Below are 27,740 nucleotides of genomic sequence, written 5' to 3'. Positions count from 1 at the left end.
AGAGTACATTCATTTTATGTTTAGGCCATCTTCAGATGTTTATATTTACTTACGCGTCGTCAACACTGTTTCTTTACAATATCTGTCTTCTGAATTATCTCCGCAATTTTTTGCTAAGCTGTTAGTAAAGAAACAACGTTTGCGTCACGTAAATAAATGTAAAGAATGATGGAGCGCCAGGCATCTTGAAAAGTCATGGGAAAATAAACCCATACGAATGCAACAAGATGTAGCTACATACACTACTGGCCATTAAAATTGCTGCACCAAGAAAAAATGCAGATGATAAATGGGTATTCATTGGACAAATATATTATACCAGAACTGACACGTTATTAAATTTTCACGCAATTTGGGTGCATAGATCCTGAGAAATCAGTACCCAGAACAACCACCTCTGGCCGTAATAACGGCCTTGATACGCCTGGGCATTGAGTCAAACTCAGCTTGGATGGCGTGAACAGGTACAGCTGCCCACTGCAGCTTCAACACGATACCACAGTTCATCAAGAGTAGTGACTGGCGTATTGTGACCAGCCAGTTGCTCGGCCACCATCGACCAGAAGTTTTCAGTTGGTGAGAGATCTAGAGAATGTGCTGGCCAGGGCAGCAGTCGAACATTTTCTGTATCCAGAAACGCACGTACAGGACCTGCAACATGCGGTCGTTCATTATCCCGCTGAAATGTAGGGTTTCGCAGGGATCGAATGAAGGGTAGAGCTAAGGGTGGTAACACATCTGAAATGTAATGTTCACTGTTCAAAGTGCCGTCAATGCGAACAAGAGATGACCGAGACGTGTAACCAATGGCACCCCATACCATCACGCCGGATAATATGCCAGTATGGCGATGACGAATACACGCTTCCAATTTACGTTCACCGCGATGTCGCCAAACATGGATGCGACCATCATGATGCTGTAAACAGAACCTGGATTCATCAGAAAAAATGACGTTTTGCCATTCGTGCATCCAGGTTCATCCTCGAGTACGGGCTCCTGTCTGTGATGCAACGTCAAGAGTAACCGCAGCCACGGTCTCCGAGCTGATAGTCCATGCTGCTGGAGATTTCGTCGAATTGTTCGTGCAGATGGTTGTTGTCTTGCAAACGTCCCCATCTGTTGACTCAGGGATCGAGACGTGGCTGCACGATCCGTTACAGCCATGGGGATAAGATGCCTGTCATCTCGACTGCTAGTGATACGAGGACACTGGCATCTAGCACGGCGTTTCGTATTACTGTCCTGAACCCACCGATTCCATATTCTGCTAACAGTCATTGGATCTGGACCAACGCGAGCAGCAATGTCGTGATACGATAAACCGCAATCGCGATAGACTACAATCCGACCTTTATCAAAGTCGGAAACGTGATGGTACGCATTTCTCCTCCTTACACGAGGCATCAGAACGTTTCACCAGGTAACGCCAGTCAACTGCTGTTTGTGTATGGGAAATCGGTTGGAAACTTTCCTCATGTCAGCACGTTGTAGGTGCCACCACCGGCGCCAACCTTGTGTGAATGCTCTGAAAAGCTAATCATTTGCATATCACAGCAACTTCTTCCTGGCGGTTAAATTTGGCGTGTGTAGCACGCCATCTCCGTGGCGCGGAAATTTTAATGGCCAGTAGTGTATTACCTTTAGTTTCAACAGTTGCATTAGTCTTATACGTCCACAACGGACAAGGATTTTTTACACCAACGAAAAATTCGTAAGATCAAAAAATGTTTAATGTAGAGTAATGAAAATTGGGGTATACAGTTGTGTAGTTAACATACTTCGGTTACACGATAAATCAGTCTAATCTAAAAGCCGTAAATTCAACTAAATACCTAGGTATTACAATTACGAACGATTTAAATTGGAAGGAATACACAGAAAATGTTGTGGGGAAGGCTAACCAAAGACTGCGTTTTATTGGTAGGACACTTAGAAAATGTAAGAGACCTACTAAGGAGACTGCCTACACCATGCTTGTCCGTCCACTTTTAGAATACTGTTGCGCGGTGTGGGATCCTTATCAGGTAGGGCTGACTGAGTACATAGAAAAAGGTCAGAGAAAGGCAGTACGTTTTGTATTATCGCGAAATATGCGAGAGAGTGTCACAGGAATGATACAGGATTTGGGATGGACATCATTAAAAGAAAGGGGTTTTTCGTTGCGACGGAATCTTCTCACGAAATTCCAATCATCAACTTTCTCCTCCGAATGCGAAAATATTTGGTTGACACCGACTTACATAGGGAGGAACGGTCACCAAGATAAAATAAGGGAAATCAGAGCTCGTACGAAAAGATATAGGCGTTCATTCTCCCCGCGCGCTATACGAGATTGGAATAATAGAGAATTGTGAAGGTGTTTAGATGAACCCTCTGCCAGGCACTTAAATGTGATTTGCAGAGTATCCATGTAGATTTAGATGTAGATGTAGGTGCGACAGACAGATAGGATCAACCATTGCGTGTGTGGCAACGTAAGTCATCTGGCGACGTCATATGTTCAACATTTGTCATCCACTTTTGGGGTATTTCCCGACATTTGCGACCTTATGTATCTCATATTGAATTGCTTGCCTCAGCGTCATCTAAGTCGCTTCGGAGTTAAGAAGAATCATCCTGTGTAGAGATTTATGTCCTTATTAGTATACTTTGACATTTTAGTGTGTCCTAACAGTTTATTTTTCACTGAACATGTGAGTCACTGCCCACCTACCATTCGTGCGTGTCTATTGACACACACTGGCGGGGAAGGACTTTTTTTTCATTTAACTTACAGAGAAACTCACCGTCTAGTAGCTATGGTGGATTGTACTGCTACTACAATGTGTAGCGTTAGTGGCACTCACGGTCTCTTAGCCGGTGTGAGAACTTCTAGATGATGATAGAAGTTGTCACGCCGTTGCCCGTCCCTAGCCACGTGGAGGCGAACCCGATTTCTTGCACGGTGTGCCACTCACCTTCCTCTGTTTATTATTCCTTTTTTTGTATATATTGTTAATAGAAAGAAACTCTAAAATGAATTTAGAATGTTTGAAATTTGAGAAATATATAAAATCAAAGAAGAATAAAATTTACATACGATAATTTCTAAACTTAAGATCTACTTCTTTGTAGATGGACAAAACAAGAATGACTGTTTCCACAGTGAGCCACACCCGCATGAGGGCTCGGCAAATCCTCGAGCTTGTCCTAGTGGACGTGGCTTTCGTACATTTGAACTTCTATATATGTCGTTACTCTATTGCAAACAAGAAGCATAAAGCATTAGTAAGGGGAAGGACATATGAAGTAACTGTATGTGTCTGTTTGGTTGCAGGAGCGAGGCGTAAGACGGCGTTCAAGGTGGACCCCATGAGAATCAACGGTCGCCATGGCTCCGCGACTGGGAGCGCTGCCACAACCTCTGGTAAGTCCGTCCTGCTCCCGTGGGAGGCTGCTTCAGTCCATTTCACATCATAGCCGGGGCTAGTCCAGTTCCCTCGGAGACCATATCTACCCCAGATTCCGTGGAAGACAGTGCTTCTCCACTTGCCTTGGAAGCCATGTGTAGTCCAGTTTCCGTGGAGGCCAGGACTAGTCCATTTTCCTTGGAACCCATGTCTAGTCCAGTTTCCGTGGAGGCCACGTCTAGTCCACTTGCCTTGGAAACCATGTCTAGTCCAGTTTCCATTGAGACCAGGGCTAGTCCACTTGCCTTGGAAACCATGTCTAATCCAGTTTCCATGGAGGCCAGAACTAGTCCACTTGCCTTGGAAACCATGTCTAGTCCAGTTTCCATGGAAGCTAGTTATCGTCCAGTTATCACGAATGTCAGCTCTGTTCCATGTGCCATAAAGCCATGTCCGAAGGAAGGCACTGCAATTTCGTATTTATTTGCTGACCACAGGTAAACGACTTTCAATTAAAATGTTTGCACTGTATGGAAACATACATAATGGATATATGAGTACAGGTTGCAGGCAATGGGTGACGGCATAAGGAAATTTGGGTTTGGCCGTGAGTCGTGCTTGGAAGAAGAAAGCCGGAAATTCGGGTTCGAGTCCCGGTCCAGCACAAATTTTTTTTGTCGCGTTCCATTATACAGCTGATGGTTATCCATTTTCGCAACTGCGAATATGTTTCATGTAGGTATTCCATCGACCCAGGCAATATTTATTTCATTGCAAATCTACTTACGACCCACAAAATCAAGTTATTACTTTCGGTCAATGTTGACTTCCTTCAGACCTGAGTAGATGCAGTGTACTAGACCTCCTCCCGAACAGGCCATGAAGGCTCAACGGCACCGACCGGCCGCCGTGTCATCCACAGCCCACAGGCGTCACTGGATGCGGATTGGAGGGGCATGTGGTCAGCACATCACTCTCCCGGCCGTTTGTCAGTTTCCGAGAACAGAGGCGCTACTTCTCAGTCAAGTAGCTCCTCAGTTTGCCTCACAAGGGCTGAGTACACCCCGCTTGCCAACAGCGCTAGGCAGATCGGACGGTCACCCATCCAGGTGCTAGCCCAGCCCGACAGCGCTTAACTACGGTGATCTGACGGGAACCGGTGTTACCACTGCGGCAAGGCCGTTGGCATACTAGACCTAATGTGTCATTATATAAATAGATAGTACAGTCATGGCTAATTACGTCGGCTTATAGGGCAGTGAGGTCCAATTGGTCACGAAATGGAAACCACAGTGAAAACCCTACGAAGCTTTGCACACATGTGTTGGACAGTGTTCAAGTATGCCCGTTCACTGCGTCACGTAGCTCTTTCCAGTTCTGGGTGCACAGTGGCCACGTAAAGACGCCTAGAAAATAGTGTCTCCCGCCAAATATGAGTGTGAGAGATTTCAGCGGATTTCATGCAGACCACACATCGTACTGCCATACATTTCTTTCATCATGACCATTCTCAGCTGCACACTGCAGGAGCAAAGAGGATGTTGCTGCAGGCGTTTCCGATGGGAAGTTTTTTATCATACTCCTCGGACGTAGCTCCATCTCATTTTAATCTCTGCTCACATGAACCGCTGGCTGTGAAGACATTTTGGCACAGACAACAGGTTGCAGATCAGCGTAAAGAATTGGCAGAAAGCACATCATGCTGCCTGCTACGTCAAGGTTATTCAAAAATGGCATTGAGCACTATGGGACTTAACTGCTGTGGTCATCAGTCCCCTAGAACTTAGAACTACTTAAACCTAACTGACCTAAGGACATCACACACATCCATGCCCGAGGCAGGATTCGAACCTGCGACCGCAGCGGTCGCACGGTTGCAGACTGTAGCGCCTAGAACCGCTCGGCCACTCCCAAGGTTATTGGAAAGTTGGTACAATGCTACGAAAAATGTGTCAGTCAGAGCTGCGACTATGTAGAGAAGTAGCCGGAAGGTGTAGCTTACAGTTGCAAATAATTTTTTTTTTTTTTTATTTTCACTGTGATTTCATTCTACTGTCGATAGGACCTTACTTTCCGAATGCCCTCGTATTACGTTTGTACTATCTGCATATGTAATCACACGATATGTTTAGTATACTGCATCTACTCAGAGCTGAGGATCCTCATCTTTGACCGAATTAATAATCAGATTGATAACCCTTTGTGATTTGTTAATGGATTTATAATAGAATAAATAATCCAGTTACCTTGGAAGACAAGTGTAGTCCAGTTCCTAAGCCATTAACTACAAAAAGTTTTAACTTTGCTGTAGCTATACTACTTTTGTATATTTTTCGTGGCACTGAGCTTCCCCTTTGTCACTAAAAAATGTGGAAGTCACGTCAACATTTCGTTGTGCCCTATCTTCAGAGTTCGTTGTAGATAGCGAAACCCCTGCGTACCCCGACGATGCTATCTGCTCTGGAGCTCTTTGTTGCGGGCTGCCTGCATTCCAGGCTAGTGGCTGCTGACAGGAACTGCTGTTGCGCACATCACATACGACAAACTTGTTATTTCAAAATCTGTCAGCGTTAATCCGGAACCTAGACACCAGCGACAGATCAATCTGATCTGTGTAGGCTGCAAAAATTGTGTCAACTATGCGCGACACACGTTTCCAACGGAGTATTCGTATGTTGTATGGTATCTTGTATGAGAAGACGTATGAGAAAATGCACAGTTACATATAAGCTATTGTAACTTGAGAGATAATTCGACCAAATTTTGCTCATCTTATCATTAAGCTGTAATCTGGATTTTTTTCATTCTATTTTTGTCAAATAAATCGGTCCGAGCGTTGGTAAATACTTTTAAAAAACCTATTACCACACGAGGAACATTTTCTGAAAGGTTGCTTTGCTTACCACTTTCACAGTATACAGGTTATTCTTGGTAATAAAATAAAAGAATCTTTGTACAAGTATTTTAATAACTGTTTTTGAATTTTTTAAATTTATGTGATTGTTACATAAATACTTTCAGTTCACAAAAATTTATATATGTTTGAAAGTAACGCACTACACTTTTGTAGAACAAGAAGTTGTTACAGTATGTAGACAATCCGTAGCAAATTTCACCTTTCTATCTGCAAAGGATCAGCAGAAAATGTTCCTTATGCACTGAAAAGTGAAAGACGCAGAAATCATCAAAACAAGGTTTTTATTAGCATGTTTGCCACAATCAATCACCTCACTGTTAGCATAGCCATTCAGTTGATCTTCTTGGTATTCGCGAAGCTCTCTTTCTCTAGTCATATCCTCCTGGCAATATCACTGACTGACATTTCAGAACTGGAAATATGCACATTATCTATCCTCTTCAGTAGGTCTTTAATAAAGCAACCTGCACCAATCCTAGTCTCGAGACGGTTCTGAATCTTTCAGTGTTACCATCGTTGAACATGAGGCAAGCATCATATTAGGTAATTTTGACAACAGTAGATAAGCAAAACATTGCCTTTGGGTATCTCTTCTAAATGAGGTTATTAAATATTTCGGTCGGGTTTTGCTTGCCACCATGTGTGTATTTCTTTAATAAATCGGAATTAATGGCATCGTGAATGAGATCATGGCCTTCTATACACTTCAGATGCTTCCCTGACGGCAGGAGATAACAAAAGATCGCAAAGAAGGACAAAATGTGTAGAAAAGCGGGCGTGGCACTGCGCATTGGTTGAAACAAGACGGCTTCCACATCATTTGTAGCACGAATAAAGATCTGAAAACTGAGTCCAGTATCATTGTCAACTATTTCTTGTCCTATCGTCCCGAGTTGCGTGTAATATTATGTTGGTGATTATTACTTTAGATCCGTCTAGTCACAATTTAATAAAACAATATTTTCCTGCCATACACTTTACGCCTTTGTTATTTGCAAGGTATCTACAGTGGCCTGGAATATATACATATTTGTGTTTAAACTATTTTGTTCTATATTTTGGACATTGAATATTGAGGTGATAAAGAGATATATTTTACACCACTCTACTACTCTGTCTGATGGCAGCACACGCGATAAACATTTAAAAAAGATGGTCCTGCTTCATGTGAGTAACACAAACAATATGTTCAAAGGTGTTGCAGTGGTAAAGATGTTAGGTTAGCGTTTTTCTGAGATAGTGTGGACGTACGTCTTTACCACTGCAACGGAATTAATTTAAAAATTTTAAAAGGGAATTACTGTTTTTACAATAATTTCTGGTATGCTGAATGGTTTGGATAACTCATACAAAGAAACGTATAGAAACAGTACCAAACACTGAGTACAGTACATAAACACAATAAAGTAACTTTTCTGTTCTAGTGATAAAGCTAAGTTTGAACATGGAATCTATAGTTGCATTTTATGTTGTAAATAGTAATGGTTTAATATACCAGTTTGTGAATATCATTTAAATGTGAATTATACGATAAAGGTACAGGTAGTTTATACAATATTCATAGAAAAATTGTAAAATATTTTCTTATGAAACAACTTTTAACGATCAGGAAGCTATAAAGTGAACTGTAATAATTGTCCAAAATTATACGTTGGGCAGACAACTAGAACTTCTGAAGCAAGGTGTAAGGGACACCCCGATTCCGGACTACTGAATTACTAAAGTAAATTAGCCTTTGCTGTCCATCTTTCAGAAAATGTTCACTCAAGACAATAAAGAAAACAACCTGCAGATCATACGCGTTACAGGTAAGGGTGGCGTAATGAATGTTCTGTTAAGAGACTGAGACTTATATACATACGTACAATGTTCCTGATCTCGTTCTGAATTAACAAACAGAATTTTCCAACAAATACTTCATAAATAATTTCCAAGAGGTTCTCTCATCGATTAAAGTTTAGCGAGACTCGTCCCTTTTCAGAGAATGTAAGACTTTTGTTTTTAAAAACAGACTCTATGTTTTCAGGTGAACCTTCCATGTTGTACGGTTGTGATCCATGAAACTTTCCTTCCCGTAAAGTTCCGTGCAGAGCTTCGTTGGGCATCTTCAGAGGTACTGCTTGTTCCGCTGGATGTTGCCCACTGACAGGTCGGACGTCGGAGAGTGATAGAAATGGAGTGATCGGCAATATAATCCTTGCTAAAGATAACGTACCTCTGGTCGGAACGTTAGGAACAATAACAACATGGAACAGGGTCATACAGCCCGGAAGATTGACAAGTAACCAAAACATACCGATTTCTCATCTGGGACAGCTATGACAATAACTGACATAGTTTTGCGAAACCGTTACAGAGGACTTCACTACCTACCATTTAATCCACAAAGATGTGTGGTATATGTGATGCTATATGCTTACAATTTTTCATTATTATGCAACTAATGAGGTTGGTTAATAATGGCCAAGGAGGCGAAACCAGCTAATAGCTAAGTCATGAAATAAAGTGGTTATTTCAAAACTAGAACGGCCTACCGATACGCAGGGAAACAAGTTTCCTCAAGCAATCCACAGCGACTGTGAACCCCTACTATAAAGTTCCAATTAAAGAAATGTAAAACCAATATGAAAGCTGCTGACTTTTTATATTAGCGGTTAAACTCCTTTAATATCCTATGTAATTGTGACGTAGTCACGCCGGAGGAATTCGACAATATTGCAAATCAGTGGGAGTACCGAACAATTGCTGTATTGGTCACTAAATAAAAAGCCTCCTGCTGATAAATCAGTGACTTTATTTGACGCGTTTTTTTTTTTTTTTGGTAGAACCCATCATCAAATTGTCTGCAAATTAGAAATGCATAGCAAATAACCAAAAATATACCTGTACAAAGAATATACAAGAGAATGAAGCTACAAGTATTTTCAAAATTGAACAGCTGAAATATACACAATGAACATCTTGATCAGATATATAAAGACAGTACGTAGCAAAAAAAGCCGCCGAGGGAGACTAAGTGACTAACTACAACGCAGTAACTGGAAACAGAGGGCTTCGATGAATACAAAAGTAGTGCCATGTAGCAGCAAAAGGATAAAATTTTTTTCATAGGGAATGTACTATATAAAAAATTAAAAATTTACAGGAGGAAACAAAGTGTGAATAACAAAATGGCTCTAAGCACTATGGGACTTAACTTCTAAGGTCATCAGTCCCCTAGACTTAGAACTACTTAAACCTAACTAACCTAAGGACAGCATACACATCCATGCCCGAGGCAGGATTCGAACATGCGACCGTAACAGCATCGCGGTTCCAGACTGAAGCGCTTAGAACCGCTCGGCCACAGTGGCCGGCAGTGTGAATAACAAAATGAAGGAAGAACACAAATTTACAGTTAGATAAAAAATACCATCGACAAAAAACGTACATGTAAACTAACAGATAAACCGAATAAAAATTCCAGAAACCCTTACATAAGTTCAAACCTTCGTACGGTACATTAATCTTTTATTCTGTTCATGTGTCAGTTTATATGTACGTCACTTCTGTCGGTAGTACTTTTGTGCAACCGTAAATTTTCATTCATTCATTCATTTTATTATTCGCACTTCATAAACTTTTGTGAATGTTTAATTTTGTGTACTAAAATATACTTCTTATGAGAAAGAAAAAAAAATCTGCTTTCTCGCTACGTGGCGCTACTTTCGTGTTTATCACTGCCTTCTGGTGACTTAAAATATCTTCCTGGTTATTGCGTTCTAGCTAGTTAGTCTGCCATGACAATTTGTTTGTTACAATCTGACTTTATATATGATCAAGACGTTTATGGTACGTATTTCACCTTCTTAATTTGGACGATATTTGTCGCTTCATGCTATTGTATATTCTTTGTACAGTTGCACTCTCCGTTAGTTATGTGTTTTTGTTCTGAAGACAATCTGATGGTGGGTTCTACTGGAAATGCCTCAACTAAAGTCACTGGTTTATCAGAAGGTGGCTTCTTATTCAGTCACCAGTATAGCAGTTGCGCAGTACTCCTGTTGATGACGATGTATATCCTTCAATTTAGCAGCACAAGCTGGACCTGTGCCTTGTTTTGAAAGGACTGCCTGTGCAGATTGTGTTGAAACTGCTTGGAAAGCTTTTTTTAAGTATGGATACCAAAACAAAGTAGACATTCACACTCACTGCTACGTTATATATTTTCTTTTGGGATTTGAACATCGCCCACTGCGTCACGACTACTTCTCAAGGGGAGCATTGTTTTTTTTTTTTTTTTTGACTAAAATCCTTCTTTTCTATTTGTAGGCGGGGAACTTTCGTTAGTGGTTCATCACTGACCATAGTGAGTATAGAGGACGCTGCTGCATTTGTTACGACTGAAGCTACAATTTTACTGAGTGACATGAAATGTTAGCTCGCTCTCTGCGGCCGCTATAAAGCTTGGGAGCTGCCAGCTAAAGGTTACCACCAGGCACATTGCCAGGACTGGCGAAGCGCTAGCGCCGGGAAATGCCGCTGACCCGCCGGGCAGCAGAGTTCTGCGGGTTGCTACGTTGATGTTCGCAGGCGGTGCTTTTTCGCACAAATTGAACGGAAGAAACAGTGAGTGCAATACGGGAGACACGTAGCCGTATTTCACTTTGTGCTGAGTTGTACTCCCGACGTAATGCTAAGTGCTCTTCACGCAACAGAATACAAACTTTTCCGCGAAAAGGGACCGCCGTCCGTTGCGTAACATCGCTAAAAGTCATGTTGTTCCGTGAATAAAACTCTTAACCCCGAACATCAGTCTCTTAGACCCATCGTTCATTTTAAAGATTGAATGGGTAGCAATGCAATAAATCACGTTCTCTCTTCGTAAGTATCTTGATCTTAATACCTGCCGTGTGAAAAGCAATAACAGACAATATGACTTCGTCAGTCTAGCGCTAAAGTATATTGCACTACTGGCTATTAAAATTGCTGCACCAAGGAGAAATGCAGATGATAAACGGGTATTGATTGGACAAATATATTAAACTGGAACTGACATGTGATTACATGTTCAAGCCATTTGGGTACATAGATCCTGAGAAATCAGTACCCAGAACAACCACCTCTGGGCGTAATAACGGCCTCGATACGCCTGGGCATAGAGGCAAACAGAGCTTGGATGGCGTGTAGACGTACAGCTGCCCATGCAGCTTCAACACGATACCACAGTTCATCAAGAGTAGTGACTGGCGTATTGTGACCAGCCAGTTGCTCGGCCACCATTGACCAGACGTTTTCAGTTGGTGAGAGATCTGGGGAATGTGCTGGCCAGGGCAACAGTCGAACATTTTCTGTATCCAGAAAGGCCCGTACAGGACCTGCAACATGCGGTCGTGCATTTTCCTGCTGAAGTGTAGGGTTTCGCAGGGATCGAATGACGGGTAGAGCCACGGGTCGCAAAACATCTGAAATGTAAAGTCCACTGTTCAAAGCACCGTCAACGCGAACAAGAGGTGACCTAGACGTGTAACCAGTGGCACCCCATACCATCGCGCCAGGTGATACGCCAGTATGGCGATGACGAATACATGCTTCCAATGTGCGTTCACCGCGATGTCGCAGAACGCGGATGCGACCATTATGATGCTGTAAACACAACCTGGATTCAAGCGAAAAAATGACGTTTTGCCATTCGTGCACCCAGGTTCGTCGTTAAGTACACCACCGCAGGCGCTCCTGTCTGTGCTACAGCGTCAAGGGTACCCACAGCCATGGTATCCGAGCTGATAGTCCATGCTGCTGCAAACGTCGTCGAACTGTTCGTGCAGATGGTTGTTTTCTTGCAAACATCCCCATCTGTTGACTCAGGCATCGAGACGTGGCTGCACGATCCATTACAGCCATGCGGATAAGATGCCTGTCATATCGACTGCTAGTGATACGAGGCCATTGGGATCCTGCACGGCGTTCCGTATTACTCTCCTGAACCCACCGATTCCGTATTCTGCTAACAGTCATTCGATCTCGACCAACGCGAGCAGCAAAGCTCGCGATACGATAAACCGCAATCGCGATAGGCTACAATCCGACCTTTATCAAAGTCGGAAACGTGATGGTACGCATTTCTCCTCCTTACACGAGGCATCACAACAACGTTTGACCAGGCAACGCCAGTCAACTGCTGTTTGTGTATGAGAAATCGGTTGGAAACTTTCCTCATGTCAGCACCTTGTAGGTGTCGCCACCGGCGCCAACCTTGTGTGAATGCTCTGAAAAGCTAATCATTTGCATAGCACAGCATCTTATTCCTTTCGGTTAAATTTCGCGCCTGTAGCACGTCACCTTCGTGGTGTAGCAATTTTAATGGCCAGTAGTGTATTTAAAGCTGAGCGCGAAATTGGGTGTCTGGAATGTCGCATGTTTTTATTACGTCTGATAATTAAGTAAATCCAGTAGACCACATGTATCAAATGACTTTATATTGTGCTTTCAATTAGTTTTTTGGATTTTCTTATTTGACAGCACATTACTATACAGCGTCAGGGAAATACAAGTGGTCTGGTGAGCAGCGTTCCAGGGATCAAAGAAACACAACACAGGTAAGGAAATACAGTACTAATCCGATTATATCAGACGCTGAAATAGACCACCATTCATCGCTGGGCACTCTTGGGCCCTACTCAGCAGACTGCTGAAGGCGGACCGAAGCTGGACGGCAGAAATTGCTGCAGTCTCATCTGAAATGTTTTGCCGCAGTTCATGAAGACTAAAAATCAGGAGAAGGGGGTGGCCTCGACCAGGCTGACTTCTGCTGACAACTCTGTCAACTGTGGAGATCGTATAGGCGTGCTGCAAGGCTCGGTCGGCTGTATGGACAGTTGCTCCGTCACGTTGAGGTGTGGTTACGCGCATACATTCACGTTCAATCGTATTCACTCACCTGGCCCACTTTTATTTGCCCCACTCTGTATGTGTGAATCGTGTTACTTTGCAACTTTAACATGGAGCGATTTTCTAAGAGGTGGAAAATGTCTGCAGAAGATCGATAGTTTGAAGATTGGGTGCAAAAGCAAGCAGTTCAGTGATACAGGTGAAGAGGAATATGGGAACTATTACAACATGCTATTTTGTCGAAAACTAACAGTCTGAGCCCTTGTCTGTGTGCAAAATATAGGTTGATTCTTACAAAGAAGACAGCAGAAACCAACTGTGGGTACTTGTCCTACTGCAGATACCCTGAGGCAAAATCCCTGCCTCGGCTGTACCATCCTGTACGGCCGAAGAAACAAAGTCTCTCTCCTCTCGGGCGGTAGTCACGTGGGGTCTTCTATGGGGTTGCCGACCTGAAGCCATCTATTCCATTTTCTCATGGCAATCGTGGCACCTCGACCAGCCGTATCAGGAAACGGAAAACAGCAGTCTCGAAGGCCCACGACACTGCCGGCACGTTTCTCTTCTTACAGTAAGCGTGACATGGCATCCCCACAAACAACCACCATTCAGTGCGAGTTCTGAATACCGGTTATGTAGTTTTCGTTATACATGGTGGTCCATTGATCATGACCAGGCCAAATACCCCACGAAATAAGCGTCAAACGAAAAGACTACAAAGAAAGAAACTCGTCTAGATTGAAGGGGGAAACCAGATGGCGCTATGGTTGTCCCGCTAGATGGCGCTGCCATAGGTCAAACGGATATCAACTGCGTTTTTATTAAAATAGGAACCCCCATTTTTTATTACATATTCGTGTAGTACGTAAAGATATATGAATGTTTTAGTTGCACCACTTTTTTCGCTTTGTGATAGATGGCGCTGTAATAGTCACAAACAGATGGCACACAATTTCAGACGAACAGCATGCTGTTACAGCGTGATTACCTGTAAATACCACATGAATGCTATAAATGCTCAAAATGATGTCTGTCAACCTCAATGCATTTGGCAATACGTGTAACGACATTCCTCTCAACAGCGAGTAGTTCGCCTTCCGTGATGTTCGCACATGTATTGACAATGCGCTGACACATGTTGTCAGGCGTTGTCGGTGGATCACGATAGCAAATATCCTTCAACTTTCCCCACAGAAAGAAATCCGGGGACGTCAGATCAGGTGAACGTGCGGGCCATGGTATGGTGCTTCGAGGACCAATCTACCTGTCATGAAACATGCTGTTCAATACCGCTTCAACCGCACGCGAGCTATGTGCCGGACATCCATCATGTTGGAAGTACATCGCCATTCTGTCATGCAGTGAAACTTCTTGTGGTAACATCAGTAGAACATTACGTAGGAAATCAGCATACACTGCACCATTTAGATTGCCATCGATAAAATGGGGCCCAATTATCCTCCCTCCCATAATCCCGCACCATACATTAACCCGCCAACGTCGCTGATATTCCACTTGTCGCAGCCACCGTGGGTTTTCCCTTGCCCAATAGTGCATATTATGCCAGTTTACGCTACCGCTGTTGATGAATGACGCTTCGTCGCTAAATAGAACGCGTGCAAAAAATTTGTCATCGTCCCGTAATTTCTCTTGTGCCCAGTGGCAGAACTGTACACGACGTTCAAAGTCGTCGTCATGCAATTCCTGGTGCACAGAAATATGGTACGGGTGCAATCGATGTTGATGTTGCATTCTCAACACCGACGTTTTTGCAATTCCCTAATCTCGCGCAATTTGTCTGCTACTGATGTGCGGATTAGCCGCGACAGCAGCTAAAACACCTACTTGGGCACCATCATTTGTTGCGGGTTGTGGTTAACGTTTCACATCTGGCTGAACACTTCCAGTTTCCTTAAATAACGTAACTATCCGGCGAACGGTCCGGACACTTGGATGATGTCGTCCAGGATACCGAGCAGCATACACAGCACACGCCCGTTGGGCATTTTGATCACAATAGCCATACATCAACACGATATCGACCTTTTCTGCAATTGGTAAACGGTCAATTTAACACGGGTAATGTATCACGAAGCAAATACCGTCCGCTCTGGCGGAATGTTACGTGATACCACGTACTTGTACGTTTGTGACTATTGTTTCGCCATCTATCAAAAAGCTAAAAAAGTGGTCCAACTAAAACATTCATATTTCTTTATGTACTACACGAATATGTAATAAAAAATGGGGGTTCCTATTTTAAAAAAAACACAGTTGATATCCGTTTGACCTATGGCAGCGCCATCTAGCGGGTCAAGCATAGCGCCATCTGGTTTTCCCCTTCAAGCTAGACGAGTTTCGTTCTTTGTAGTTTTCTCGTTTGACGCTTATTTCGTGATCTATTTCGCCCGATCACTATCAATAGATCACCCTGTGTACAGAATGTAAACGGCGTCACCGGTACCTACTTCATGTGGCTGCGGTGAAATGTAGTCGTTTTCTCATCCAACCATGCAGTACTCGCCGTAGTGACTTGACCTTCATCTGCTGCACGCCGCCTACTTGGTGCTGCAGTCTGAATATCCAGCAGGGTAGCTGGCCCGCGGTGCGCTGCTGTGCGAACAACACAGGCGCTACGCAGCAGCGTCCGCACGCGCCCGTCGACGCGGCGTCGTTATCGATCTGTTTATCTTGAGCCGGGTTGGAGGCCTCTCGTCTGGTCTGGCAGGCGCCAGCGCTCTGCCGCCGTCCTCACAGGCGGTCCGAGCACTCAGCAGCCACGGCGGCGCAACCAGCTGCCGGCCCACAGGAGAAAAAGGCGACAAAGCCTCACGTCTAAAAAGGACACGGACTGACCCTTTCCGATTTTCTTCACTATTTTTGGCGTGTCACCTGTAAAGAGCTTTCTCATACACTATGTGATCAAAAGTATCCGGACACCTAGCTGAAAATGACTTCAAGTTTGTGGCGCCCTCGGTCCGTAATGCTGGAATTCAGTATGGTGTTAGCCGACCCTTAGCCTTGATAACTGCTTCTACTCGCGCAGGCATACGTTCAATCAGGTGCTGGAAGGTTTCTTGGGAAATGGCAGCCCATTCTTCACGGAGTGCTGCACTGAGATCTATCGATGTCTGTCGTTGAGGCCTGGCACGAAGTCGGCGTTCCAAAACGCCCCAGAGATGTTGTATAGAACAGGGCCCTGTGCAGGCCAGTCCATTACAGGGATGTTATTGTAGTCCAACCACTCCGCCACAGGCCGTGCATTATGAACTGGTGCTCCATCGTGTTGAAAGATGCAATCGCAACCCCCGAAGTGCTCTTCAACAGTGGGGAGCAAAAAGGTGCTTAAAACATCAATGTAGGCCTGTGCTGTTATAATGCCACCTAAAACAAGGGGTGCAAGCCCCCTCCATGAAAAACACGACCACACCATAACACCACCGCCTCCGAATTTTACCGTTGGCACTGCACACGCTGGCAGATGACGTTCACCGGCCATTCGCCATACCCACACCCTGCCATCGGATCGCCACATTGTGTACCGTGATTCGTCACTCCACACAGCGTTTTTCCACCGTTCAATCGACCAATGTTTACGCTCCTTACATCAAGCGAGGTATCGTTTGGTATTTACCGTCGTGATGTGTGGCTTATGAGCAGCCGCTCGACCATGAAATACAAATTTTCTCACCTCCCGCATAACTGTCATAATACTTGCAGTGGATCCTGATACAGTTTGGAATTCCTGTGTGGTGGTCTGGATAGGTCTGCCTAGTACACATTACGACCCTCTGCAACTGTCGGCGGTCTCTGTCAGTCGAGGTCGGCCTGTACGCTTTTGTGCTGTACGTGTCCCTTCTTGTTTCGACTTTACTATCACGTCGGAAACAGTGGACCTAGGGATGTTTAGGAGTGTGGAAAACTCGCGTACAGACGTATGACACAGGTGACACCCATTTTCCTGAGCACGTTCGAAGTCCGTGAAACCGCGGAGCGCCCCATTCGGCTCTCTCACGATGTCTAATGACTACTGAGGTCGCTGATATGGAGTACCTGGCAGTAGGTGGCAGCACAAGGCACCTAACAGGAAAAACTTACGTTTTTGCGGGTGTCCGGATACTTTAAATCACATAGTATTCTTTCAGTATGTTTAAATTTATTCTTAATGGTAGTACGAACGGCCAAATAAAGGCAACTAATATCTGAAGGAGGGGGACGTCAAGTTATATGTCGCTCATGTGGAAAAATGTTGTCGAACCGGCACTGGTATGGAGAAAGCATGTATCAAGCAGTCGATGTCAGAGGGGCTACTTAGATAATGGTTTGTTATCATGCACCATGAATTACGAAATGAATGTACACTACTGGCCATTAAAATTGCAACACCACGATGATGACGTGCTACAGACGCGAAATTTAACCGACAGGAAGACGATGCTGTGATATGCAAGTGACTAGCTTTTCAGAGCATTCACACAAGTTTGGCGCCGGTGGCGACACCTACAACGTGCTGACATGAGGAAAGTTTCCAACCGATTTCTCATACACAAACAGCAGTTGACCAGCGTTGCCTGGTGAAACGTTGTCGTGATGCCTCGTGTAAGGAGGAGAAATGCGTACCATCACGTTTCCGACTTTGATAAAGGTCGGATTGTAGCCTGTCGCGATTGCGGTTTATCGTATTGCGACATTGCTGTTCGCGTTGGTCGAGAACCAATGACTGTTAGCAGAATATGGAATCGGTGGGTTCAGGAGGGTCATACGGAACGCCATGCAAGATCCCAACGGCCTCGTATCACTAGCAGTCGAGATGACAGGCATCTTATCCGCATGCCTGTAACGGATCGTGCAGCCACGTCTCCATCCCTGAGTCAACAGATGGGGACGTTTGCAAGACAACAACCATCTGCACCAACAGTTCGACGACGTTTGCAGCAGCACGGACTATGAGCTCGGAGACCGTGGCTGCGGTTACCCTTGACGCTGCATCACAGACAGGAGCGCCTACGATGGTGTACTCAACGATGAACCTGGGTGCACGAGTGGCAAAACCTAATTTTTTCGGATGAATCCAGGTTCTGTTTACAGCATCGTAAAGCTCGCATCCGTGTTTGGCGACATCGCGGTGAGCGCACATTGGAAGCGTGTATTCGTCGTCGCCATACTCGTGTATCACCCGGCGTGATGGTATGGGGTGCCATTGGTTACACGTCTCGGTCACCTCTTGTTCGCATTGACGGCACTTTGAACAGTGGACGTTACATTTCAGATTTGTTACGACCCGTGGCTCTAGCCTTCATTCGATCCCTGCGAAACCCTACATTTCAGCAGCGTAATGTACGACCGCATGTTGCAAGTCCTGTACGAGCCTTTCTGGATACAGACAATGTTCGACTGTTGCCCTGGCCAGCACATTCTCCAGATCTGTCAGCAATTGAAAACGTGTGGTCAATGGTGGCCGAGCAACTGTCTCGTCACAATACACCAGTCACTACTCTTGGTGAACTGTGGTATCGTGTTGAAGCTGCTTGGGCAGCTGTGCCTGTACACGCCATCCAAGCTCTGTTTGACTCAATGCCCAGTCGTATCAAGGCCGTTATTACGGCCAGATGTGGTTGTTGTGGATACTGATTTCTTAGGATCTATGCCCCCAAATTGCGTGAAAATATAATCACATGTCAGTTCTGGTATAATATATTTGTCCAATGAATACCCGTTTATCATCTGCTTTTCTTCTTGGTCTAGCAATTTTAATGGCCAGTAGTGTAGTTTCTGCTTAAAATGTGGGTCACTGAATTTGAGCGGTATGGTATTCAGGCAGGAAATGAAATAATTTTAAACGTGAGCGGCGTCTCGTGTTGTGGTGACGTGACGCGCGACTTGCGCGCGCGACGCTACTGGTCGTCATCACACGGTTGTTGCGGAACGTGTCGTGGTACGGTTCTCCGGGAGAGACTTAACGGCGGAAGAGCCGTTGTGTGGCATGACTCACATCCTCTGTGTGTGCTGCGTGTGTCCGGCAGCGAGTGCGGCAGCACCCGCCTCTGGTCAGCTGTCTTCTCTGCCCACAAAGCAAGTCCCGCCCTGAGGTCGCAGCTGCGCGCGTGGCATTTCAGCGACTGCCCTTTCAGGAGCAGCAGGTGCTGTCGACACCCCGCATCTCGTGGTCGTGCGGTAGCGTTCTCGCTTCCCACGCCCGGGTTCCCGGGTTCGATTCCCGGCGGGGTCAGGGATTTTCTCTGCCTCGTGATGGCTGGGTGTTGTGTGCTGTCCTTAGGTTAGTTAGGTTTAAGTAGTTCTAAGTTCTAGGGGACTGATGACCATAGATGTTAAGTCCCATAGTGCTCAGAGCCATTTGAACCATTTTTTTTTTTTGCTGTCGACACGCTTCTCTGCTTTTCTTACTGGTGTGTGTGTGTGTGTGTGTGTGTGTGTGTGTGAGAGAGAGAGAGAGAGAGAGAGAGAGAGAGAGAGAGAGAGAGAGAGAGACCGCTGAACCACACCATTTTAACCTACACGACGCCGCGCCGGATTAGCCGAGCGATCTGAGGCGCTGCAGTCATGGACTGTGCGGCTGGTCCCGGCGGAGGTTCGAGTCCTCCCTCGGGCATGGGTGTGTGTGTGTGTGTGTGTGTGTGTGTGTGTGTGTGTGTGTGTGTGTGTGTGTGTGTGTTTGTCCTTAGGATAATTTAGGTTAAGTAGTGTGTAAGCTTAGGGACTGATGACCTTAGCAGTTAAGTCCCATAGGATTTCACACGCATTTGAACATTTTTTAAATCTACACGACTACTATGCAGTTCAGATCCAGGTGCAGGGCAACACTAATCTGTAACAGCTCTATCGAATGGAAGGATATAATTCCGCTTTACAATTCATTTTGTTTGCAACGGCAAACAAACCGATACGGCCGGCCAGGCAAGCCGAGCGGTTCTAGGCGCTTCAGTCTGGAACCGCGTGACCGCTACGGTCGCAGGTTCGAATCCTGCCTCGGGCATGGATGTGTGTGATGTCCTTGGGTTAGTTAGGTTTAAATAGTTCTAAGTTTCAGGGGGGCTGATGACCTTAGAAGTCAAGTCCCATAGTGCTCAGAGCCATTTGAACCATTTTTGAATCCGAGTGCGGAGGCATTTGAGCCAAACCGATACGTTCCAGTGACACCATATGTTGTATGAAAGAAGTGATGAGCAGTATTTGCTTGGAGTGACTCCAGCTACTAATTGCAAAAACGGAATAGCAAATACCTCGAGAAACACCAGAGAAAATGAGGTTGACGACTCTTAAGAGATGATGATGTTTGGTTTGTGGTACGCTCAACTGCGCGGTCATCAGCGCCCGTACAAAGTCCCAATTTTTACACAGTTCAATTTTTTTACCCAGTCCAATCTAGCCACTGTCACGAATAATGATGATGAAATGACGAGGACAACGCAAACACCCAGTCCCCGGCAGAGAAAAATCCTCAACTTGGAGGGAATCGAACCCGGCACCCCGTCATCCAGAGGCCCGCCACTAGACCACGAGCTGCGGACACTCTTAGGAGAAACAGCCTGTGCACCATGGAAACAATGTTGTTCAAAATGGCTCTGAGCACTACGGGACTTAACATCCGAGGTCATCAGTCCCCTAGAACTTAGAACTACTTAAACCTAACAAACCTAAGGACATCACACACATCCATGCACGAGGCAGGACTCGAACCTGCGGCCGTAGCAGTCGCGCGGTTCCGGACTGAAGCGCCTAGAACCGCTCGGCGACCGCGGCCGGCTAGGCAGTGTTGTTAACCGTACTGAATTGGTGAAGTGAATTCTTTCGCGGACTATGCGGCATGCCATTAGAAGTTGGTAGTGTTGAAATCCAAAGCCTGCCTGATGAGTAACAAGCATTCCTGCAGAGATTCTTTGGTTGTGACCAATACGTTCATGGGAAACTTCAAAAAGAACCCACGAAATATACTGTACCAAAATGCAGGAATATTTTCAGAGAATAGCCGACTGTTGAAGGAACTGATACTTCATCCTCGCCGGCCGCTGTGGCCGAGCGGTTCTAGGCTCTTCAGTCCGGAACCGCGCTGTTGCTACGGTCGCAGGTTCGATTCCTTCCTCCGGCATGGGTGTGTGTTATGTCCTTGGGTTAGTTAGGTTTAAGTAGTTCAGAGTCTAGGGGACTGATGATATCAGATGTTAAGTTCCATAGTGATTAGAGCCATTCGAACCATGTGAACTTGATCCTCAACGTAAATACCCTACATGATTAGAGAGCAGAGATCATACCGGAGGTGATCTGGGTCTCAACTTTATTTTTACTAAAATAAATGTTTGGAGTGCCGCCATAACTCCCATTACGAAGTCTCCTTTATATATTGACGGTGATCAGTTTCGAACTTTTCGAACTTGCGTCCATTCCCAAACCATCCTATGGAAACAGAATTACAGTAGATGTTATAATACAATCTAAGGCAAAAGAAGAAGACACACCAGAAGGATTTAACCGAATGGGACGGAAATCGGTAGACGTGATGTTCCTGTAGACACAAACGTATGATAAGTTTCGAAAAAACTGGGGTCGTGGAGTGTCGTCGACGTATCGGTGCGCTGTAAGGGTGTCGCGGATGTCAAAAAAAGAAATGGCACCCCAGACCACCACTCCTGGAGCAGTATGGCTGGTGAGACTTTTTTTTTTTAATTTGTGGTAATGTCTTATGAGACCAAACTGCTGAGGTGATCGGTCCGTAAGCATACACACTACTTAATCTAACTTACGCTACGGACAACAGACACACCCATGCGCAAGGAGGACTCCAATCTTCGACGGGGGTGGGGAGGGTGCCGCGCGAACCGTGGCAAGACGCCCCAGACCGCGCGGCTACCCCGCGCGGCGCTACTGAGACTCAGGTTGGTGTCCCACCGCAGTCTGGTGATCGGGGCTCAGTTCAAAGCTGCACTCGTCAGCCCCAATACAATTCCTTTCCAGTGAGATTCCAGGGCAAAAACATGTCTGGAGACGCCCTGTCTGGCATACGAACCTGTCTGTCACCCACCATTTGGCTCGACAACCAGGAGTCACGGCCTCGGGTGCCATTTCTTTTCGTAGCAGGACCCCTCTAGTTCCCATCCGCTGCACCACTACAGCACTGCCGTACGTCGACGACATTCTACGCCCCATACTGTTGCCCTCCATTGCAAGTCGCCCTCGGCTTACATTTCAGCAAGATAATGCTCATCCGCAACACGGCGAAAGTTTCTGCTGCTCGTCTTCGCGCATGCCAAACTCTACATTGGCCATCAAGGTCGCCGGATCTCTCCTCTATCCAGAACGTTTGGAACATTGTCAGCAGGGCCTTCCAACCAACTCAGGCTTTTGCCATATAACGCACCAGTTGGACAGAATCTGGCACGATATCGCTCAACAGTACATCCAACAATGCCAATCCGAATATCTGCTTGCATAAGGGCCGGACATCGACGAATGAATTACATCTTCGTAAGTAATTGAATATAGTTATGTATACACGGTGTTACAAAAAGGTACGGCCAAACTTTCAGGAAACATTCCTCACACACAAATAAAGAAAAGATGTTATGTGGACAAGTGTCCGGAAACGCTTAATTTCCATGTTAGAGCTCATTTTAGTTTCGTCAGTGTGTACTGTACTTCCTCGATTCACCGCCAGTTGCCCCAATTGAAGGAAGGTAATGTTGACTTCGGTGATTGTGTTGACATGCGACTCATTGCTCTACAGTACTATCATCAAGCACATCAGTACGTAGTATCAACAGGTTAGTGTTCATCACGAACGTGGTTTTGCAGTCAGCGCAATGCTTACAAATGTGAAGTTGGCAGATGCCCATTTGATGTATGGATTAGCACGGGGCAATAGCCGTGGCGCGGTACGTTTGTATCGAGACAGATTTCCAGAACGGTCGTGTCCCGACAGAAGACGTTCGAAGCAATTGTTCGGCGTCTTAGGGAGCACGGAACATTCCAGCCTATGACTCGCGACTGGTGAATATCTAAAACGACGAGGACACTTGCAATGGACGAGGCAATTCTTCGTGCAGTTGACGATAACCCTAATGTCAGCGTCAGAGAAGTTGCTGCTGTACAAGGTAACGTTGACCACGTCACTGTATGGAGAGTGCTATGGAGAGAACCAGTTGTTTCCGTACCGTGTACAGCGTGTGAAGGCACTATCAGCAGCTGATTGGCCTCCACGGGTACACTCCTGCGAATGGTTCATCCAACAATGTGTCAATCCTCATTTCAGTGCAAATGTTCTCTTTACGGATGAGGCTTCATTCCAACGTGATCAAATTGTAAGTTTTCACAATCAACATGTGTGGGCTGACGAGAATCCGCACGCAATTGTGCAATCACGTCATCAACACAGATTTTCTGTGAACGTTTGGGCAGGCATTGTTGGTGATGTCTTGATTGGGCCCCTTGTTCTTCTACCTACGCTCAATGGAGCACGTTATCATGATTTCATACGGGATACTCTACCTGTGCTGCTAGAACATGTGCCTTTACAAGTACGACACAACATGTGGTTCATGCACGATGAAGCTCCTGCACATTTCAGTCGAAGTCTTCGTACGCTTCTCAACAACAGATTCTGTGACCGATGGATTGGTAGAGGCGGACCAATTCCGAGGCCTCCACGCTCTCCTGACCTCAACCCTCTTGACTTTCATTTATGGGGGCATTTCAAAGCTCTTGTCTACGCAACCCCGGTACCAAATGTAGAGACTCTTCGTGCTCGTATTGTGGACGGCTGTGATACAATACGCCATTCTCCAGGGCTGCATCAGCGCATCAGGGATTTCATGCGACGGAGGGTGGATGCATGTGTCCTTGCTAACGGAGGACATCTTGAACATTTCCTGTAACAAAGTGTTTGAAGTCACGCTGGTACGTTCTGTTTCTGTGTGTTTCCATTCCATAATTAATGTGATTTGAAGAGAAGTAATAAAATGAGCTCTAATATGGCAAGTAAGCGTTTCCAGACACATGTCCACATAACATATTTTCTTTCTTTGTGGCGCGACTGTTACGGTCGCAGGTTCGAATCCTGCCTCGGGCATGGCTGTGTGTGACGTCCTTAGGTTAGTTAGATTTAAGTAGTTCTAAGTTCTAGGGGACTGATGACCACAGTAGTTAAGTCCCATAGTGCTCAGAGCCATTTGAACCATTTTGAACCTTTCTTTGTGTGTGAGGAATGTTTCCTGAAAGTTTGGCCGTACCTTTTTGTAACATCCTGTATATGCATGGAACAACCGTAGCAAATAATCCAAATGGAAGTATAGATACTTAAGCATGTAGTAGACGAGGTACCATGAGGAGCGCGAAGAGAACTGATGCTGGAGCTCACCACTACTTACCAAGTTACAGCGCCAGAGCCAGTCACGGTGTGCGCATAGGACAATATGTTTCAAATGGCTCTGAGCACTATGGGACTTAACATCTGTGGTCATCAGTCCCCTAGAACTTAGAACTACTTGAACCTAACTAACCTAAGGACATCACACAACACCCAGCCATCACGCGGCAGAGAAAATCCCTGACCCCGCCGGGAATCGAACCCGGGAACCCGGGCGTGGGAAGCGAGAACGCTACCGCACGACCACGAGATGCGGGCGACAATATGTTTATTATCTGACACGGTCCTAATACTGTCATTTTATAGTGAGAACGAAAACATGGTCCAAGTAGGTTGTAATCTGTTTACTACTCTGCACAATCGACCAATTTCAACCGTAGGGCATTTACAAACATATATGTTAAGCTTTGAGCTTCATTTCATTGGATGCCAGGAAATGGACGTAATCAGGCACACTGTTGCACTGTTTCGTGCCACGACGTATTTCTGTCCACATGTACCAGCAATGTATTACATTGAAAATGTAAAATTGGCATATTTATTATTTTATAAATGACGTAAGTACTGCCAGTCTTTCACGATGATTCCGTAATTATACCCTATCATACGTTTTTAGTCATAATTCTGTGACCGCGTTATAGAATATGGACCATTCTTTGTTTTAAATTCTGAGAAAGACACTCCTAGCAGTGTTGAAACCAGGTTAATTTGTTAAAAATAGTGACCGAGGGCTGTTTCTCTTTCAATTGTGACAAAATGTAAACTGAAATGGGTACAGTGACCTGCAAATAAAATAATGACAATCCAAAAGCTGACTAAAAGTGTTAAGAACGTTTTCTTCTGATGTCTCCGACCTATCGTTAGCAGAGAACTTGGAAAGAGCCTACAAATGTGAACATGTGCCAAAGTCTCACCCTTTACACTGTAGGGATTTTCACATTCGGCAAAATTTCAAAATACAAGCAACGCTTGCTCTGAAACTGAGAGCCAGCCCCTGTCGACCCTCTGGCCTGCAGACGCGGGTCTCAAAGCTGATAAGCCTCAGGGTTAAGTGATTCGTGACCCTGGCGACGTTCAACAGGACGCCATTTGGGTCTGGGAACGTAGCGCCGAGATCCGCGCTTGATTGGCACACGAGTTGCTTAATGGGCTCTTGGCCGGCAGCTCGAGGGGACAGATGGACGCGAGCCATCTCTTCAGCTGGGCTTGACCCAGCTCCGGTCAGTATCTACTTCCTGTACGCTGCGTAAGAGCTGAAAATCACCGGTATCTTCTGACATTGCAAGTATAAGTTCATTGCATATGACGTCCTAAAATAGAGCCCTGTGGTACACCAATTCTGATTCCTTTAGTACATCTACCATCCATATGAGACTGATACACTCCGTTTCCTCTTATTCATCTAAAGTGAAATCTGACAAACAGCTCTGTCTACTGGTCTATAACATTTTAACCTATGCGTGAGGGTATCGCCCGTTTATGACGACTGAGCATTTGTCTACCATACTCATGAGATGCTTTGGGCTGTAACAAAGTATCCGCATCACACATACACTACTGGCCATTAAAATTGCTACACCACGAAGATGACGTGCTACAGACGCGAAATTTAACCGACAGGAAGAAGATGCTATGATATGCAAATGATTAGCTTTTCAGAGCATTCACACAAGGTTGGCGCCGGTGGCGACACCTACAACGTGCTTACATGAGGAAAGTTTCCAACCGATTTCTCATACAGAAACAGCAGTTGACCGGCGTTGTCTGGTGAAACGCGTTTCAGACGTCGTTAAAGGTCGGATTGTAGCCTATCGCGATTGCGGCTTATCATATCGCGACACTTCTGCTCGCGTTGGTCGAGATCCAATGACTGTTAGCAGAATATGGAATCGATGGGTTCAGGAGGCTAATACGGAACGCCGTGCTGGATCCCAATGGCCTCGTATCACTAGCAGTCGAGATGACAGTCATCTTATCCGCATGGCTGTAACGGATCGTGCAGCCACGTCTCGATCCCTGAGTCAACAGATGGGGACGTTTGCAAGACAACAACCATCTGCACGAACAGTTCTACGACGTTTGCAGCAGCACGGACTATCAGCTCGGAGACCATGGCTGCGGTTACCCTTGACGCTGCATCACAGACAGGAGCGCCAGCAATGGGGTACTCGACGACGAACCTGGGTGCACGAATGGCAAAACGTCATTTTTCCGGATGAATCCAGGTTCTGTTTACAGCATCATCACGGTCACATTCGTGTTTGGCGACATCGTGGTGAACGCACATTGGAAGCGTGTATTCGTCATCGCCATACTGGCGTATCACCCGGCGTGATGGTATGGGTTGCCATTGGTTACACGGCTCGGTCACCTCTTGTTCGCATTGACGGCACTTCGAACAGTGGACACTACATTTCAGATGTGTTACGACCCGTGCCTCCACCCTTCGTTCGATCCCTGCGAAACCCTACATTTCATCAGGATAATGCATGACCGCATGTTGCAGGTCCTGTACGGGCCTATCTGGATACAGACAATGTTCGACTGCTGCCCTGGCCAGCACATTCTCCAGATCTCTCACCAACTGAAAACGTCTGGTCAATGGTGGCCGGGCAACTGGCTCGTCATAATACGTCAGTCACTACTCTTGATGAACTGTGGTATCGTGTTGAAGCTGCATGTGCAGCTGTACCTGTACACGCCATCCAAGCTCTGTTCGACTCAATGCCCAAGCGTATCAAGGCCGTTATTACGGCCAGAGGTGGTTGTTCTGGGTGCAGATTTCTCAGGATCTATGCACCCAAACTGCGTGAAAATGTAATCAGATGTCAGTTCTAGTATAATATATGTGTTGAATGAATACCCGTTTATTCACCTGCATTTCTTCTTGGTGTAGCAATTTTAATGGCCAGTAGTGTACGAGGGCTGTTCAGAAAGTAAGCTCCGATTGATTGCCAAATTGAAACCACAGTGAACATCAGAAATGTTTTACTTGTAACAATTAGCTACACCTTTCAGCTACTTCTCTACGTAGTCGCCGTTCTGACTTAGACTTTTGTCATAGCGTTGTACCAACTTTTCAATAGCCTCATCATAGAAGGCAGCCGCCAGTGCTTTCCGCCAATTCTCCACGCTGGCCTACACCTCGTTGTCTGTGTCAAAATGTTGTCTTCAAAGACAGCGG

The 27,740-nt window shown here is 45.5% G+C and overlaps 1 protein-coding gene and 1 pseudogene across 1 annotated transcript in view; one reads left to right on the top strand and one right to left on the bottom strand.

The window, feature by feature from the left end:
• LOC126425276 (echinoderm microtubule-associated protein-like 2) overlaps positions 1-27,740 on the top strand; it is a 723,324-nt gene that overhangs the window by 318,870 nt on the left and 376,714 nt on the right. The window contains exon 2 of the mRNA XM_050088244.1: positions 3,320-3,409. Within this exon, the coding sequence (XP_049944201.1) occupies positions 3,355-3,409 (55 nt within the window). The 5' untranslated portion in view covers positions 3,320-3,354. The remainder of the gene's footprint in view (positions 1-3,319; positions 3,410-27,740) is intronic.
• LOC126425627 (5S ribosomal RNA) lies at positions 4,462-4,579 on the bottom strand (annotated as a pseudogene).

Source organism: Schistocerca serialis, chromosome 10 (assembly GCF_023864345.2).
Source record: "Schistocerca serialis cubense isolate TAMUIC-IGC-003099 chromosome 10, iqSchSeri2.2, whole genome shotgun sequence".
NCBI lineage: Eukaryota > Metazoa > Arthropoda > Insecta > Orthoptera > Acrididae > Schistocerca > Schistocerca serialis.
This window is presented reverse-complemented; position numbering and strand designations above follow the sequence as displayed.